The 19,159-nt window shown below is 36.5% G+C and overlaps 1 protein-coding gene across 10 annotated transcripts in view; it reads left to right on the forward strand.

Annotated features, from left to right (window-relative positions):
• The window catches only part of LOC127633080 (neuroligin-1), a 257,977-nt gene that overhangs the window by 73,101 nt on the left and 165,717 nt on the right, over nt 1–19,159 (forward strand). For 3 of the 10 annotated variants that reach the window (XM_052111957.1, XM_052111966.1, XM_052111959.1), the window contains one exon: nt 18,208–18,267. The exons of 4 other annotated variants lie outside the window; for them this stretch is intronic. In XM_052111957.1, coding sequence (XP_051967917.1) covers nt 18,208–18,267 — 60 coding nt within the window. Of the gene's footprint in view, nt 1–6,127; nt 6,145–18,207; nt 18,268–19,159 lie in introns of all 10 variants that reach the window. 3 more of the 10 variants (XM_052111965.1, XM_052111961.1, XM_052111960.1) reach the window with 3 other exon arrangements.

A 19,159-nucleotide genomic window follows, 5' to 3' on the forward strand; every position in this document is an offset into this window, starting at 1 on the left:
ATCAACTGCAATGTGTACCACACAGTAATGAGATCAGTGGCCAGTCTGCCTGAAACTACTGACAGTTTATACTTCATTTCTGGTTTGTATTTGAAGCCTGCTTTCATTTCTCGGTTGTAGCTATGTGCACTAAAAATTAATGCACAAGAATATTAAAAAACAGAAGCTGTTAGCTCATGGAGCGAGGTGTGCAATCAGTCAAAAGCATATCAGGAATAAGAAATCTATAATTTTGTCTAGTTTGTTTGCTTATTATCTGGCAAATATAGAACAAGTTAATGGGCATCAGATTGTTAGCTTCAGAGAATGATGGAAAAATAAATGAGGAACAGAAAATATTACACCCAGAGGGCAAAATTATTGCTTACACATCTCAGGAGACTCATTGAAGATCTCACTTAGCCTGTTTTTATGTAAACTTTGTCTTTCAGCAATTCAAAACCACTAAGCAACATGATACAATTCATTTTCAATAAGAGCTGGTGTCTTCTGGCAACACGAGCGACAGCAACCATTGGCGACAGAATGTGGACTTGTCAAGAGATGCGACAAAGTTGAGAAAAGTTTAATCTTTTCAGCTTTATTCCAAAAAGCATATAGAAGCAGCATAAAATTAATATATATGGCTCCAGTGGTTAAATCCATATCTTCAGAAGCGATATGATATGTGTGTTAGAGAAACAGATATATTTTGATTTTTTATTTGTTTTTTCTTACTAAAAATCTACTTTTATACAACCTTCCTATCTACTGAATGTACATGAGAATTTTTGCCAATTTGCATTCTTCATGCACAGTAATAAGCATGAATGAAAATCTGCAAAAAAAAAGATGATGAAATTGGTCATCTCAAAAATGTACATAGGAGGGCTGGTGAAAGTGTAGATTTATAGTAAAAAAAAGCTTAAAAGTCGTTTTCACACCTGGCTCGTTTGGAGCGTTTGTTTCAGAACCTGGCGAGTTTTCTTCCTCGGTTTGGGTCGTTTAGGCATATATGAATATGGCAATCGCACTCGGATCCACACCAAAACAATCGGTCTGAGACCGCCTGAATGAGGTGGATAGCAGTAGAACATGGGTAGGATGGCGTTAACAACTTTTTGACAAAAAATAAATAAAACATTTTTACGTGGCTTTACTCTGCTTTTTGTATGTGTGTGCATGTATACGTGCGAGAGAATGAGAGAGAGAGATCTGTGAGAACAGGCACATAATGCAAAAGCAACTAATGATGGATAAAAATAAATATGATGGAAAATTTACAATTCATCCATCTGAGTGATGGGTAATTTGTATTTGGAGCACAACCTCAAATTCTCTAAAATTTGTAATGGTTGACAATTTTTTTTACAGGCATATAATCTTAACCAGTATATCAATGGATTAACTTAATCCTGGAACAACAAATGAACATAGTGACCAATAAGGGGACATCTTGCTCACGTGTGACTTTTATGACATAGTTTTGGTCCGTTTTGAAATGTTGCTTTGTGAAAGCAAACCGAACCAAGAAGAAAATGCAACATTGTAACAATTTAGTCCACATTTTGGAACAAAGCATACAGACTACAGGTCTAAAAACGCCTTTAAATGTTGATCTTTTTCTAACCCAAACCAATCATATCACTTAAGAAATATATTTTTCAACTGGAGAAGTATGGATTATTTTTATGCTACCTTTATACTTATGCTTTTTGGTCCTACAAATTTCTGGCCACCATTCACTTGCATTGAATGGACCTACAGAGCTGAGACAAACAAACATATTTGTTCAGCAGATGAAAGAAAGTCAAACACGTCTGGGATGTCATGAGGGTTATTTAACGATGAGATAATTTTCAGTTTTGGGTGAACTATACCCTTAATGTTGTCATCAATTTCACTGATCAATATAATTTGTCTGTAACCATATACATGGATATAATAAAAAATAATGTGTTGAAAACTGTGTCAGAAGTTGTCGGCATTCTGAGTAAGTTTGATTTATAAATTGATAGATTGTTTGCATTGTTCATGATATGATGTACTGAACACGACTGCAGTTTATATAAAAACACTCTCCCCTGCAGAATTTTCATTTCTAGAGGCAAAACTAATTATTTCTTGTGAAATACGAATGATATACTAGTTTTAGCTGCAATGTACCTTATCTGTGATCAGATATGCAGCCAGCCAATAACGTTAAAAGGACAGCAGTAGGATCACTCACTAGCGACACAGAGTACAGTGACTAGCGACATCCAGTTCCAAAATCTCTGACAGTGTGAACTGGGCTTAAGACTGCAAAACTATTAAAATATTATGTGGTTAGCATTGCTTTGATCATTTGTTCTAGTATTTGATGAGGAATGTTTGAGTTCACATTGAAATCTCAGATTTGTATTGCAGACTATACAGTTGTATCTTACAAAATCTTACCAAACAGTGGGAAAACTCTAGAGGTGACGAGAGATTATGTGGTCATTTTCTCAGGAGAAAAATCTGAAAAGGAGGAAACATAAGCATAGTCTCCATTTGATCTCCATTGAATCTAATTACTGTCTGGGTAATATCAAAAAGATCTTATTTATGATTTCTCATTTCTGTGGGATGTCAGTATGTGATAGCTTAAATCACAAAGAATGCATGGAATGAGGAATGTTTTGCACGTGTAATGTGAGCTTAAAAAATGAATTTGCAGTGGTTTATCAAATGAACAGTATAGGCCTATATTCATGGAAAAAAATAGACATATCTGTAAATGGATATGACACGGCTTATGAACATTATGGTATTTCACTATAATCTCATGGCAATGTCACTTGGGGATTATAAAATTCTTGTTAATGGATGGCTTTTTTTGCTATATACTGTACAGGCTTTTTACATTTGCTATTCATAGAAAACAGAGGCCACAGTGACATCACTCAAATATTGTTATAGTTGGAAAATTCTAGTACTGTACATTGTTATGACTTTATAACCATGCCCATTGTTATGCACTGATTTTGGGGGGCAATCTTTGGAGTTAAATGGACATTGGACCTTTTCACAATTTAAAAAGTTAGAGGTGAGAACAAGCTGTTTTTGTTCCCACTGTCTTTCCCTTCCTTCTCCATTACTGTCTTACTCTAACTGAATCTCTTAACATCAGAATCAGCACCTGCTGAAGTGCAGCATAGAATCAGTACTCATTTGCCTCCTGCCATAAAGAAAGTGAAAAGTGGTGGAGTGGAAACACTGGATGCAGTACGAGAGATCAGGAATGAAAGAAAGAAATCCAAATCAAAAGATGACCCTCTGATACACCAGTTAAATCCTGCTGTTAGCATCCAGACTGCTTTTTTTACAGTAAAAGAAAGCCATTAAAATGATTGGATCACATGCTATATGCCAAAAAGCTCTACAGTGTCTGAAATATAAAGTACTGCATAAATTACCTTGCATTAATGGGTGTAGGATAGCAGAAATGTTATTCATTAAAAAGCCTTTAATGCCAGTATTACTTAGCACTGTTAATATATTTGGCTATATAGTAGTATTGCATAGTCAGACTTTTGACTCACAAAATATTTGGCATGTTTATTCTGGCAAAGAAGCAAGGAGGTTTGTTTTTTTGTAAAGCTTTCTGAGTGTAGATTGCACCACAATGATATACATAGCACAATAGTGCTTTTCCATGTTTTCAGCTGTCATGGTTCCTAAATAGGTTTTTTGAGTCACAAAATTACACACTTTGATTTGAAGCATAAAAGTATTTGAAAATCTGATAAAAAGACAATAGCACAAGACTGTCATTAGTTGATATAATCAAATAAAAAACATAAAATATAAATATAAATCATATTAATTTTAAGCTGTTGATAATTATAGAAACAATATTGTGATTTCATTGCAAAATATTCAGATATTTGAAAATATAGGCTAAGGGTGTGTTCACACTTGGGAGGTTTGGTTTGATTAAAATGAACTCTGGTGTGATTGCTCTGTTAGTATGGTTCATTTGAACAAGTGTGAACGCTGCCATCCGAACCTTGGGGCACACCAAACAAGCAGACTGAGACCACCTGAATACTGGGTCTTGGTCCTTTTTCCAAACAAACTCTGGTGCGGTTCGACAGATATACGAACGCAGCATGGATCAAAGATGTCGAAACAGACCAATATCAGGATGTGATGTCACAAGATGCGACCCTAAAAATCACATGATTTGATAACATTGAGCGGTAAGACAAAATGAGCAGAGGGCAAACATGGAGCAATGAGGAGGTAAAGTTCCTTATTAACATTTGGCCCGATGAGTATTTTTCCAGTATAATGGATAGAAGTACAAAAATGCTCAAGTGTTCAAAATGTTCAGTGATGGGTTAAGGGAAAGTGGGTCCAACAAGCACATTTAGCCCAGCAGCCAGCATTGCTTTGGATGTTCGGCAAGTTCAGTAGCAAAATATATGTCATAAAAGCTGTCCAATCAGGTTCGGTGTTAAAAATGCCAGTTTGAACTTTAAGCGAACCAGATATAAATGCATCAATTTCTACTTTGGTCCAAAGAAAGAGAACCAAGAGAACCAAACTACAAGTGGGAACACACCCTAAAGGTAGTTTGAAAGTGAAGGAAGAAATTCCACTTTTAAACAGACTTTTAAAAAAATGAAAATGAAATAATGCAGACTGATGGCTTCAACAGAAGCATTTATCATCGATTTATAACCTCTGCCTTTAATTGTTAAAGGGGTCATGACATGAGGAATTCAATTTTCCTTGCTCTTTTAACATACTATACAATTCATTGTACTATAGAAACATACTGTAAGTTTCAGAATTCAAAACTTCCTCCTTACTGCAAAAAGAGCATTCGTTGAAACCAAGCTGCCAAAACAACTCGTTCTCTACTTCCTACACAATGTGATGTCACACTGTGGTATAGATGTGCACCTGAAAACCTCCACAACAACAGATCAATGCATAAATTTTTACAGACAAATCTCTGAATACAAAACAGAATAAAGAGTTCTGGGTGTGGATAACTAGTTTTCATCTTACTGAGTGCCTCAACAAAACATCTCGTTACGAATGGAACCTTGGTTCCCTGAAAGGGAACAAGACATTGTGTAATGACAATTGGGGCTATGTCACTGAGTCACATGGTCTGAAGACTGTATACAATCAAGCGGCTGATTGCCCTTAAGCAAAACCAATAGGAAGCCACATCACAGGCTCGGTATAGGCAAGCTCTTGGCACCATCTCGCCAAATTTTCTGTAAAAGGCACAAGCCTATGCAGCAATTAGAGAGTATGGCCAGCTATGCAATGTCTCGTTCACTTTTAGGGAACCAAGGTTATGTTGACATTGAGACGTTCCCTTTCAAGGAAACTACGACGTTGCGCAATGACAATATGCAAACAGTATCTGCCATCTCTAAGCCTGTGTGGAAAGCTTACAGTGGTGCCCAAGCAAGCTAATGAAATAGAAATCTCAAAAAGGTACTCCTTACTCCTGATCCAACAGAGAGAACTTGAGACAAACTCTTGTCCAAATGATTAAATCTAACAAATGTATGTGGAGAGCACCATCCTGCTGCCATACAAATGTCTTCCAATGACATCTAGCCAAGGCCAATGATGATGCAATGCTCCTCATAGAATGGATTTGAATACCTTAAGGTTTGTAAGCACTTGTATTGCATCAATAAGCCAATGAGACAGTCTTTGCTTGGACACCGAAACACCCTTGTTACCTTGTACCACCAAAGTACACAAACAACTGTTCTGACTTACTCCACTGGCTAGTATGGTCAACATAAACTCGCAGCGCCCGAACTGGAAAAAGCATATGCTGTCATGCTCCTCCGACTCAAATGGGGAGGATACAAAGCCTAAAATTGAATTGTCTGCGAGTGAAATGATGTAGAAACGACTTTGGGCAAATAGTCCAAGCGAGGTCCTAACACCACTCTTGAACACACTGCCACAAAATCCATACCGAAGGGATTAATCATCAGGGCATGCAAATCACCAAACCTTTTAAAATATGCCAATGCCACCAGCGGGGCAGTTTTAAGAATCAGAAACTTGTCAACGACTGTTGCAAAGGGCTCAAACGGAGCACCCGTGAACACCTCTAAAATAACAGATAAATCCCATAAAGGAACGAGGATGGGACAAGTCTAAGCTTGCGTACCCCACAAATAAAATGAGAGACAAGAGAATGTCTACTGACAGACACTCCATTTATAAGTGCATGCTCAGCCGCTGTGGCGGCAACATAAACTTTAAGCATTGCCGTGGCAACCCTGTCCCAAAACTCTCCTGCAGAAAAATCCAGCACTGTACCGACAGGGAAGTGAACTGGACTTTCTCCTCATGCTGTACACCAAGATGCAAAAATATGCCATTTGAACGTATAAAGCTACAAGTCAGTGTCAGCATGGCATAAGAATGCACTCCTCCTTGGCGATAGATGTAGGAAAGCAGCTTTCTGTTGTCTGACCAGATGAGGACATGGCTGCCCAGAATCTCTGTGAGTAAAATCTTTAAGTGCAAAAGCACTGTGAACATCTCCAGACAGTTTATGTTCCAATATTGCCACTTGCCTGTCCAAACCCGTAGGCTGGACAACCCTCGTATACCCGTGGAGGAGGTGTCTGTTGTTATAACATTGCTGTGATACACCTGTCCCAACGGAATTCCCAAAATCAAAAGGTGGCTCCATTTCCATGGTAACAGAGTTCAGTAGCACCCACATTTCACACCGAAGCGACGGAATGCATGGTCAGTGGTTGAAGTCCATTTGTGGAGTCCATTCAGTACTAAAAGCTCTCGCATGCAACATGCGGGGGAATGACAGTGGAAGCCATGATTATGAGCCCCAAAAGCCTGTGAAATGTTCTTTCAGGGAAAATGCGTCCCATTCTGAACATCGCTAGACTCATGACAGAACGCGAACTGGAGACAGACACGCCTGCATCGTTCGCGAATCCAGCTCCACACCTAGAAACAGTCTGTTGCTCTGGTAACAAGACACTCTTGTCTAGGTTACTCACAGCCCTAGATCAAATGACTGAAAATGAGATCTTGATGTTGGGTAGCCAAAGTCTCTGAGTGGGCAAACACCAAACAATTGTCAAGATAATTTTAAACGCGGATGCCTTGAAGCATCTGGGGTGTCAATGCTGCATTTATGTATTTTGTGAAAGTGCGTGGTGCCAGTGCAAGTCCGAACTGAATGACACAAAATTGATATGCTTGCCCTCGAAAGCAAATCTAAGAAAGCGCCTGTGCTTCGGCACAATCTGAATATAGAAATAAACGTCCTTCAAATCTATTGTCACAAACCAGTCCCCTGTACTAGTGACATTATTTGTTTCTGCATCAGCGTTCTGAATTTACATTTCATTAGAACGAAATTCAAATGTTTTAAAATCCAGAATGGGATGCAATCTGACGATTTTTTTTTGGGACCAGAAATAATGCCTATAAAAGCTGCATTCTCTCTGAGAAGGGGGAATCTCCTCTATTGTTCCTTTTTCTAAGAGAGAGTGAATTTCTAAAATCAAATACAAAGCTTTCCGAACACAAACATTCAATTACATAACCATGCTTTATCGTTCAAAGTACCCAGTTGAATTGTATCTATAGCAGATCCTCTGATAGAATAAACTTTTTTGCTGGTATTTGAATGGGGAAAGTGTATGAACATTGGGGGGAATTTTTATTTGAGAAAACTGGTTTGCCACAACGGCCCCAGCCTTCTTTATGGGGGACAATGTGTGGCGCTTATGTTCACTGTGTGTTGTGTACACTTTTTCCCGATGAACATCAAATTATGTTATGCATGTCTCGAAACCTTTGGTCATGGAGACAGGCCAGATTCAATCAGGCAATTATAAAAAACGGTCACTCTGTATTGACAGCAGAGGACCCCAGATAAACCATCATCCTAGCATAGAACGGGGAAGAATGTGTGAACATGGAGGGGAATTGAGAGCAAGCAGGTTCACCACAATGGCCCCAGCATTCTTATGGGGGGACAACGTGTGGTGTTTTGTTCACATGTGTTTTGTGTACACTTGTGCTTGATGAACATCAAATTCTGTTATGTATATCTCGAGACCCTTGGTTATGAAGATTTTGGGAAGCGTTTTTTAATAATAAAAAAAATATTTTGCTATATAAAAGCTGAGGGGAAAACTGAACTATATTCTGGTTGTCGGACGTTCGAGGCACGTACAACAGTAAACTAATTCCAGCCCATGCATGATCCCCTCCACCGTGAGCAGTTCAATTCAAATGGGGAGGGGAGAGAGATAAAGGCTGAAGCCGCTCCTCCATTTCCTTATTCATGTGCATTCTCCCAGAATGGCACAGAAAAAGACAATAGGGACAAAGGGGCCAATTTGTTCCTTACCTTCTAATGACAAATTCTCAAATATAGCATTTTGTAATGGCGAAGGCTCAAGATGCGCATGGTAATGTTCGCACTCCAAACTTCTCAGACACAAAGCCGAAATCCCATATGGCTCCCACACACTGAGCTCCAAATCTGGAGGCTGTGGAACTGGAACAAGTGGGGATAACACCTCGTGGTGAAAAATTGAGAGCCTCGAAATGCACAGCTTTCCCCGTCAGACCCCTGTTATGTTTTTAAAAACAGAAAACACATTAAAATTGCTCTGAAGTTTATGCTGTATAAACAACGTCCTTACGTGTTCGCCACTTAAAAGAGAGGATTATATTAATCCAGCCAGGTCTCCTAAGCAACTCAATTCAATTTATTGCAGCGTTATACATCATGATCAATGTTTCTGGTTTCTGGCTCTGGCAGACCTAACTAAAGCAGCTTAATTGTGAGTTGAAGGATAAATTAGGTGTATGCCTGGCTAAATAGATGAGTCTTTAGTCTAGACTTAAACTGAGTGAGTGTTTCTGCATCTCAGTTTTAGGGAGACTACTCCATAGTTTAGGAGCCAAATATGAAAAGGATCTACCTCCTTTTGTGGATTTTGATATTCTAGGAACTATTAACATGCCAGAATTTTGCGATCATAATTAGTGTGATGGAATATAGCATGGTGGAATGTCACTTAAGTACTGCTACTTCTGCTAGACTCAAAGCTTTGTACGTAATTAACATAATTTTTTAATTAATACGAAATTTAAATGGTAGCCAATTTAACGATGATAAAATGGGGCTAATATGATCATATTTCTTGGTTCTTGTCAGCACTCTGGCTGCTGCATGTTGAACCAATCGAAGTTCTTGCTGGACATCCTCCCAGTAATGCATTACTATAATCTACAGTAGTCTTGAGGTCATGAACGCATTAATTTGTTTTTCGGCATCAGTAACAGAGAGCATGTGTCATAATTTAGCCAAAATTATATTGGTGTAAGACTGCTGTTCTACAAACATTGGTAGTTTGATTTTCAAATCACAGATTGGTATCAAATATAACACCTATGTTCTTCACTGTTGAAGATGATGTAACTGTACATCCATTGATAGTCAAATTATATTTTAGGGGCTTATTTTAGAGGATTTGTTCCAATAATTAGTAACTCTGTTTGGCCGGAATTGAGTAGAAGGAAATGTATGGCCATCCAATCTTTTATTTCATTGATACACTCTGCTAATTGGGAGAATTGCGAAATCTCATCAGGTTTTGAAGAAATATCAATTTTGGTTTCATTGGCATTTCAACAGTGTAAACTTATTCCACGATTCCTGATAACATCCCCCAGGGGAAGCATATACAATGAGAAAAGTAGAGGCCCTCAAACGGATCCCTGTTGCACTGCTAAATAGGACCTAAACCATGCTAATGCAACTCCATAAATGCCAACATAATTCTCCAGCCTATTCAAGAGAATGTCGTGATCTATTGAGTCGAATGCAGCACTAAAATCTAAAAGTACTAGAAGTGAAATGTAGCGTGATCAGATGATAAGAGCAACTAATTTGTAACTCTGATAAGTGCAGGTCTCTGTACTGTGTTGGGGCCTAAATCCTGACTGAAATTGTTAATATATACTATTTCTCTGTAGAAATTAACATATTTGGGAGGATACTACCTTTTCTAGTATTTTTGACAAAAACGGGAGATATGAAATCGGTCTATAATTAGCTAATTCTCCAGAATCAAGTTGTGGCTTCTTAATAAGCAGTTTGATAACTACCATTTTAAAGTTTCTTGGGACATGTCCTAAGGGTAGAGAGGAGTTAATAATATTAAGAAGAGGTTCTGATAATACAGGGAATATCTCTTTTGGGAGCTTGGTTTGTATTGGATATAACAAACATGTTGTGGCTTTTAATGTTTCGATAATTTTTGTTAGCTCTTCAAGTCATATGACAGTGAAGGATTGAAGTTGCATGAGAGGAACATTATGAGACACTGTTTTCTGAGGTGCTATGAGAGACAATTTTATTCACCTAGGATTGTTGTGGTTATTTTCTATGAGTTTACTAAAATATGCTGACCTGGCAGCTTTTAATGCCTGTCTGTGGCTACAGACACTATCCTTCCATGCACCGCAAAATACCCCTAATTTTCAATTCTTCCACTTGTGCTCCATTTTCCGAGCTGATCTCTTGAGAGCATGAGTGTGATCATTGTACCATGGTCAGGGTGTTTTTCTTTAATTTTCTTTAATCGAAGGGGGGCTACACTATCAAGAGTGCTAGAGATTACTGTATTTATTTTCTGTTATTTCTTCTGTAAGTTCTTCTAGGCTTTGGGGTTTACTGAGTGTATGAAGATTAATAGTGAAGCTATCTTTAGTGGTCAAAATAATTGTTCTACCTGAATGATAGCGTGGTGTAGATTGAGTAACATTAGCTGATTGCAGCATATATAAGATATATATATATATATATATATATATATATATATATATATATATATATATATATATATGAGACAAAGTAATGATCCGAGATGTCATCGCTCTGCAGTAGAATTTCTATATTATCAACATCAACTCCATATGACAGAATTAAATCTAGTGTCTGATTATGGCGAAGAGTTGGTCCTGTTAAATTTTGTCTGACTCCAAGAGAGTTGAGAATATCGATAAATGCTAATCCCAATGTGTAATTTTCATTATCTATGTGAATGTTGAAGACACCAACAATTAAATCTATATCTACAGTAACTACAAGATCTGATAACATTTTTGCAAATTCACCAAGGAAATCAGAATAAGGCCCGGGTGATCTATATACTGTAGCAAGGGTAAAAGATGACAGAATGACATCTGATGGTGTCACATTAAGCATTATTAGTTCAGAAGATTTAAATTTATATTCTGTCCTCTGAGCAAAACCAAAAACTTCACTGTAAATTGTAGCAACACCTCCTCCTCAACCCTTCAGACAAGGCTTGTGTTTATAATAATAACCTGGGGCTATTAATAATAATAGCCCTATCAGGCTAATCAAGCCTTCGAGAGGGATAAAGTTCGACTGTGGAGGATTGTGCGGGAGAGAGAGATAGTTTACGGACATGTCCGTCGTGTGTGTTTGTCTTTTGTTTGAGGTTAGTACTTTAATTTCTCTCTCGTACATACGACGGTCACCGCCGTTGAAATGTAAACATAAACACAAACAATAGCACACTCAGTCAGTCTCTCGGAGGCTTGATTAGTCTGATAAGGGACCGGGTGTGTATGATCACGACCCGGCCCCGCCCTCCGCCCTGCCACAGATACACTAAAGTTTAAGCTAAATTATAAAAAGAAAAATATGAATCACAGAAATTAACTTGTTAAATTTACCAGCTCTAATTATAAAACATTTTTACCGCTTGGGTTTGGAATTATTTGATAGCTGATTGCTCTTTGATGTTACAATTTCCCTGTCTTTTGGTTGAATTAGAAAGCAGTGTGATAGAAACAGAGAAAATGGAGTAAGTAGGGAGTAAGTGTGAAGACTGTCAACATGTTCTCATATAGAACAGTGGTGCAGTGCAATGGGTGGATTCTCATTTGACAAAGTCGCCCTATTTATACCATGATTAATGGAAACAATTATAATAAATATGAATTATATAATAAATAAACAGTGCTGAAACACAGCATTGTATGAAGATTCGTCAACTATGGATCATTTTGGCCATGTTTAAATTTAGAAAATAAACTTCCTTTAATAAGTTTTATACTCCCAATAGATTATCTAATTTTTCTATTTACAATGTCCAAAAGTGGACATACATGCAACACAGGGGAATTCTATAATTTGTGTAATTTTTATGAGCTAAAAAAATGGCATTTACACCACATATTAAATGAAGGTGACATTAAAGTGCTTGTAGTTGAAGAAACATCCATATATATATGATTTGCATTGTTTTCTTTGTTTATCCACTTGCTGTTTCTGTCTTAAATGTCTTCTGACCATCAGATCACTGTGTATTCTCTCTTCACAAGTATGGAGGGGATGCTAAAGCTTTTAGCTATGCATGTTTACTATCCTCTGGCTTGTTTAGCTTGGATTTGTGAGAATCCTAGGCAGTACTAGGCAGGCATGCAGGAAAGCACTTCCATTGCTCCCTGCCCTAACATGCATCCCCAAGTGTGGCTAGAGGATGTTTTCATTTGAGAGAGTCCTCAGCCTATTCCCGTCTGGACTGTCTGTGCTACAGGAAAACAGACAAGAGTGAAAGATAAACCAGATCTAAGCTGCATGTGTTACAGGAGATCAATAGCAACCACTGCCAGAAGCGTGAACGAACAACAAAACAGAGCAGAATGAAACAACAGCCCAGCTTGTCAGGCATGCATTTGATTACTCTCATATTTAAGATTTATTTTTAATTTTGTTTTACCTGTGGACAGTGACGAGAAAATGGATCATTACAGATACCACAACTTGTTTTAGACAGGTTCTATAAGAGTCGCACAGGACTTAACATGTCTGGGTCACATTTCACCCTAAATCAAAAGAATGAAAAAACAAATTATATTTTGCTCAAAGGAAACTAGGCCTATTTTGGGGGGATCATTAAGATTGTTTGCACTGTAACAATATTTTAGGACAATTATGCATATTTATGGTACTGCCTTTAATTTATTTTGATTAAAAAAATTAAAATAAAAAAAAAAATAAAAAAATATATATATATATATATATATATATATATATATATATATATATATATATATATATATATATATATATATATATATATATATATTCAGTATGTTTTACTGTAATACAGAAATCATTTAATGAGAATTGATATATGAAAATGCAAAATACAAAAATATGGGGTGAAATGTGCTTAATTGTCATGAAAATAATGTCATAATACAACAAATCTTAAAATTAGGCCTACTTTCTTAATGCAAAATATATTTTCTTATACTTTTCTTTAGATTTTGAATTATTATGAGACCTGGACATGTTATTGTGAGATTCACCCAGTCAGTCCCATCAAACATTTGAAAAAATGCAATTGCCTTTGTGTATCAGGGCTTTTCGGAAAATAGTGACTCTCTTGCAGGTGTTACCTGTTTCATAGTTATTTATCCAGAAAATCCTAGGCCCTTTACTGGGTAAATTACCCAGGCTCATGAAGCTAAATGTGTTCCCAGCAGAGCGCACATACATCTCGTGGAGATCTCAGCTGAGTATGTGATTATACTCATCAGCACTTATTGCATTCTGTCATGCAGGGCACAGTCAAGGCTCATGATACTAATCTACTTTTTAGGCATTTTCTCCTGTAAAATTTACATTGGATTTGAGATCAAAACTATCTCTTCAGATTGTAATGACTCCTTATGACTCTTCTTAATTACCGTTTAAACATGTGATTGCTCAGAGATATTGTGAGGGGAATTCTTGACAAGTCATTGGAATCGTAGGGTAGGCCTTTTCAAATCCAATTCTGGAGGGCCACCAACCTGCAGAGTTTAGTTCCAACCTTGCTCTAACACACCTGCCTGTCATTTTCAAGTAATTCTGAAGATCTCAATGAACTTGTTCAGGTGTGTTTGATTAGGATTGGAGCTTAACTCTACAGGATGGTGGACCTCCAGGAATGGATTTGAATTGCCATGTCATAAGGAATTGAATGATGTTTCCGTTAACGATTCTTTTGAGGAAAACGAATGGACAATGTTTGGAAAACAATTCTTATGTTTCTTATGGAGCCGATTCTAAATAAGAACCAGTTCTCAATTCCCAAATAAATTCTTGACAAATGCTCAGATGTCAGTGAGCTCAGTCTGAACTCAATTCACCTCCAAGCATTGATTCCCATTCAGTATCCCGGAGTCCTGGCAGTTGGGTGTATCTTAGCGGTGCATTAAACAGTGGCAGGGCATGAAGTAGCAATTTATCAGTCTGAGGTGAATACCAATCGATGACGGCATAAGAAGGCATATGGAAATGCTTTTGTAGGCAGAGCCAGTGAGTTGAATGATGATAAATCAATCTAGCATGTTATGACAATGAAAGAGCACCAGATCATGAAGCTTGTTTGTGCATGTGTGACACTTTCAACTGGACACATGATCTTGCAGTAGTTGTTCTCATGCAGTGGATTTGCAGTGAACCCTGCTGCCTTTGATCAGCAGACTATAACCTGGTGGAGAAAGAGAGAGAGGGAGACAGAGAGAGAGAGAGAGAGACAGGTGAATCTAGCTGTAGTTGTTACACAGAGGGTTTCAGTGGAGGACGTAACCCCTATAAGTGCTTGAATTGACTGGCTGGTGTGGGGAATAAATGCACATGGTACCTCAAAACATGTGCAAGCTTCCAGGAGGCAGTATGTACTTGATGTTTCAATATTATGTTTGCTTATAATGGACTGATTTTGCAATACACGGTATAAATACTGTTATTTTAGAATGAGAATGGCTTTTACATTGTAAGATGATTGTGTTTTAAATGAAGAATACCTTTTGAGTGAAACATGGCTTTTAAAAGAAAAGTGTTGTTCCAAACATCTATGCTGTTGCAAAAAGGACAACAAAACACCATACAAGCATCACAATATTAGTCCACATGACTTGTAAGACTTCTGAAGTCATATGATTTTTCTAGAGGAACAGACTGAAAGTGAAAATGTTCCCCTCTGCTACAGCTCTCAAATCTCATATTCCATTCCACAAACATAAAATGGTGCATGTAAAATGTGTATATTTAAATTCTATTTGTGAGCTTCAGCCATTTTTTCCAGTATGAGCTATAATTATATGGGGGGAAAAAAAAGAGTGTGCACATATAATAAATAACATAGTATGAAACTACATGAGATTGAGTAAATAATGACAGAATTTTAATTTAAGGTTGAACATTTCTTTAAACCCTTGTCAGGAATTGTAATAATAATAATAATAGTACAAAAATAAACACTTCTTATTAATAAATGAAAGTGTCAGGGGTGCCACAGCAAAAATATAATATTTTTGTTCTGACAACTTTTACCTAACTTATAGAATAGTTTTCAAAGGAGCTTTTTGAGATACAGAAAAAGTCAGTCTTTGCAAACATGTTTTGTACTGATGGTAAGATTAACTTTAAACCAGGCCTTGGTTAGCCCTGACTGCCAGCTCAGTTCACACATGGCCCTCGTGTCAGCCAGATATTGGGCACCACTGGAATTCTTTACCTTATATAGTGAATCGCTCTCAAAGCAATTATCTACTGATAAAAATCATTCTCTGTAATAAGCTGTGAAACTATGAGGCTGCAAGACAGGGATATTGAGGTCATTCTTATTATAGTTGATGTTAATCTGCGTGCTTAGTTGTTATAGCACTACCTATGTTATTTTCTTACCCAAGAATATGGTCTATACTTTGTCTATACTTTGGTATTTATTTAAACATTTGAAATAGCATTATCTTACTTTGCATGGCTGTTGACATGATTGAAATCACTTAAAATGCATTGTCTTAAAAATTTTAAATAATTAATCAAACAAAATAACTTTTTTCAAATCTTAATTAACATTTAAATAAAAAAAATAAATAAATATGCAGCTGGTCCTAATTCTGTGAAATTACCATTTTTGTTGACTTCATCAACATCAAATTTCAAAGTCAAAAACAAGAAACAAAATGTATTTAAGTTCTGCAAAGGTTCAATTTAAACGCTTACTGTTGGTGACCTTATTATGTGGATATTTGCTTCAGTTTACAACGAGTTAGGCCAAAAGTTTGAATATAAAGCTATATAAAAATACTTAATATTGTGCTTTAGTTTTAGCTTTACATGAATATCTCTTTACTTTTGAAACTAATCAAATGTTTAACCTTCACCTCCCACATTCTCTAATAATTTGTTTCTTAGTATAACAAAGGGAATCAACTGACCTGGGCTGCCAATGGCCTCTACAATCAACTTAAGCTGGCAAAGTTTTTGGGAAATGCAGCCACGATTCATCGGATTGAAAGCATATATGTTGTGTTTAAATATAGGCTATTGTTTGCATATTCATATTTCTTAATTTTTCAGGCAAGGTCGGCATGGAAGAGCACCTAAATGTTAACAATGATATTTGCTTCCTACTCAAAATCAGCAGCTGTCATTATCCACCCGTATCTGGAGTTAACCAAAATGGACGCAATGCAGCACACGGCCCCCTCTCTTCCCCAGTGTGGTCCATTAGAATGTGTGGGTCATGAGTTTTGGCCCCAGCTGCCTGATTAAATGGACAGATTGACTTTTGGCTGAGAGAGCTGCTTCATCCCCCAAAACCCCCACCCCTTTTGAACACACACGCCTGCATGTGCTCTAAAGGCCATAAGCCTTGTGCTGGCTTATTTAAAATGTGCTTTTTGTGTGCAAGATTTCATCTGTATGTGGTGTACATGTGTGAGTATGTTGTACAAAACAAATATTTGGAAAACAGTATTAATCTTCGTCAGCCTCAGACTTTGTGCGTTGTTATTTTGCAAATGTTTCTCATGCAACAGTTCTGCATTACTGTGCAGAGTTACAAGCAAATGATGAGCGTGTTGATATTTAACTCTTTCCCAAAGTTTTTCTTATTCTATTTTTTTCTTCTCTAAGGTTATTCAGATACATTTCATTGTTGCTGTGTTTTTCTGAATTAAGAATAAATAATTGATGCCACAGGGTATTTAATAATAATAATAATAATAATAATAATAACATTAATAATAATATGATCACCCAAAAATAAAAACTGTCATAATTTACTCACCTTCATGTCATTTCAAACCTTTCATATGCAGAACACAAACTGAGAGACTTTAATCAATATCTTGGACCTTTCAATGCAATAGCTGTTGGTAGTAACACACGTTACACAGAGACCCAAAAGTGTCATAAAAGTATTCCTTGAAATTCAAGTCATTTTTCAGTGAAAGTCTTAATGTAATTTGATTGTTCATTAGCACTATGAGAGAAACTTGTTCACAGTGGAATGTATGCTCACTCAAGAACATGTGTTGAGTTTAACAAGTCATATGGGCTTGGAATGACAGGGTGAGTACATTTTAACAGCATTTATTAATTTAATTATGAACTATTTATTACATAAGAATAAATTATTTGAATTTGAAACAATCCTTTAAATAAGAACAGAGAAGTTTAATTATCTATTTTTTCTTGATTTTTTGTATTCATCTTGATACTAGCAAACATGGTACCATCAGAGAATGAGCAGCATTAGCGATCTGCTTACTGCTTGTATCAAATCAATGTTTCTTTTAAGTCACATTTGGTCAGGTAAGTACTTCAACAGTCGATCATGACTGGATTCAAAATGACCACAGCTCACATCAGCATGGTGTAAAATAACAGTGCAGTGCACTGGCTGCTTTGATGTAAATACATATTGATTGTGGTTGAATTGTCTCCCAAGACAATTGTGAAAAGAAAACACAAGAAAATTGTGTTGTTTTTTTTATAAAAAAAATGTCCTGTCATTAAAAAGATTGAGATATTTACCTTGTTCAAAACAGTGGCCTTCTTGTTAAGTAGACAATGTTTTTTTATTATTATTATAGGTTGTTAAATATATCAGTAGGGCCCACTTTTTCTTTATTATCTTGCTCCTTTGGAGATCTTAAAAACCTGTCAGATTCTTTAAAATTTTAGGTTATATCTTCCTTTCTAATTTTCTTTCTTTTTTCCATTAAATACGGTATCACTTTTAAAACCAAGGATTCTTTGTGTCTTTAAAGCACTTTTTGAGACTTGTTTGCTCTTGTATTTTCTCTGTGCCCCATCTTTTCCATTTTTGATCCTAGGTCCTCTTTCAAAGAAACAGAATGATGATTTAGCTGATAATGACGGTGCTGAGGATGAAGGTATTTTTTTTATAACAAACTGATATGCATGACAAGGAACCCTCCGATTTTTTTCTTCTTTGTTTTTTTCTTCTTCTTTTTTACATTTCTTGTCATTTTTTTGAGAGTGGAGTTTTTTTTCTTGCTCATTTTTTGCTGGATGTGTTTTGTCATTTTTGCTTGATGTTACCTGTCTCCCGTCATTCCAGACACATAAATGTCAATAACCCTTCATAGGATTTGCTTGAATATTTATTATCATTTACATTTAATTTTATATGTTGCATCTCAGCCAAACAAAACAAAAACAGACAAACTAATATTCCTAATATAAATTCTTAAACAAAATTTTGCATGATTTTTCAACCCTTCTGCTTTTTTGAAAATGATTCTGAGATAATCCCACCTGGTTTAAGAAATCCATATCTTGCGAAATTCTGCTGGAATCCCCCTAAAGATTTCCTATGCAACATATGTATGTTCCTGGAATTCATAATCCTATGTCTGCATTTCCATCAGACTGTATCAATAGTCATTACTGTCCAGCCGTTGAAACAAATTTTAATTGCTTGATGTTTAGCAGATGTGCAAAAATCTATAGAGATCTACAACAAATTAACACATCGATTAGGTGCCAAGACTGTAAACTATAGAAGAGGTACAAAAAGCAATGATAATAATCCCTGAGTGACTTCTTTGTTCATGTCAGAATAGAAGCCCAATGAAGACTGTCTCCTGTATAATAAAATAAAAAAAGAACCAATTAGAGAAGGCTAAAACTAGGAAAGAGGCTGCTAGCTTTGATCTGAACATCAAAAGATTACAGCAACACAAATGTGCAGTGAGAATCCCACACAGCAACTCACATTATCTCTCTCGAAAACAAACAGGGTAAGCTTGTCAGGAAAGAAAA

Source organism: Xyrauchen texanus, chromosome 39 (genome assembly GCF_025860055.1).
Source record: "Xyrauchen texanus isolate HMW12.3.18 chromosome 39, RBS_HiC_50CHRs, whole genome shotgun sequence".
Classification (NCBI taxonomy): Eukaryota; Metazoa; Chordata; class Actinopteri; order Cypriniformes; family Catostomidae; genus Xyrauchen; species Xyrauchen texanus.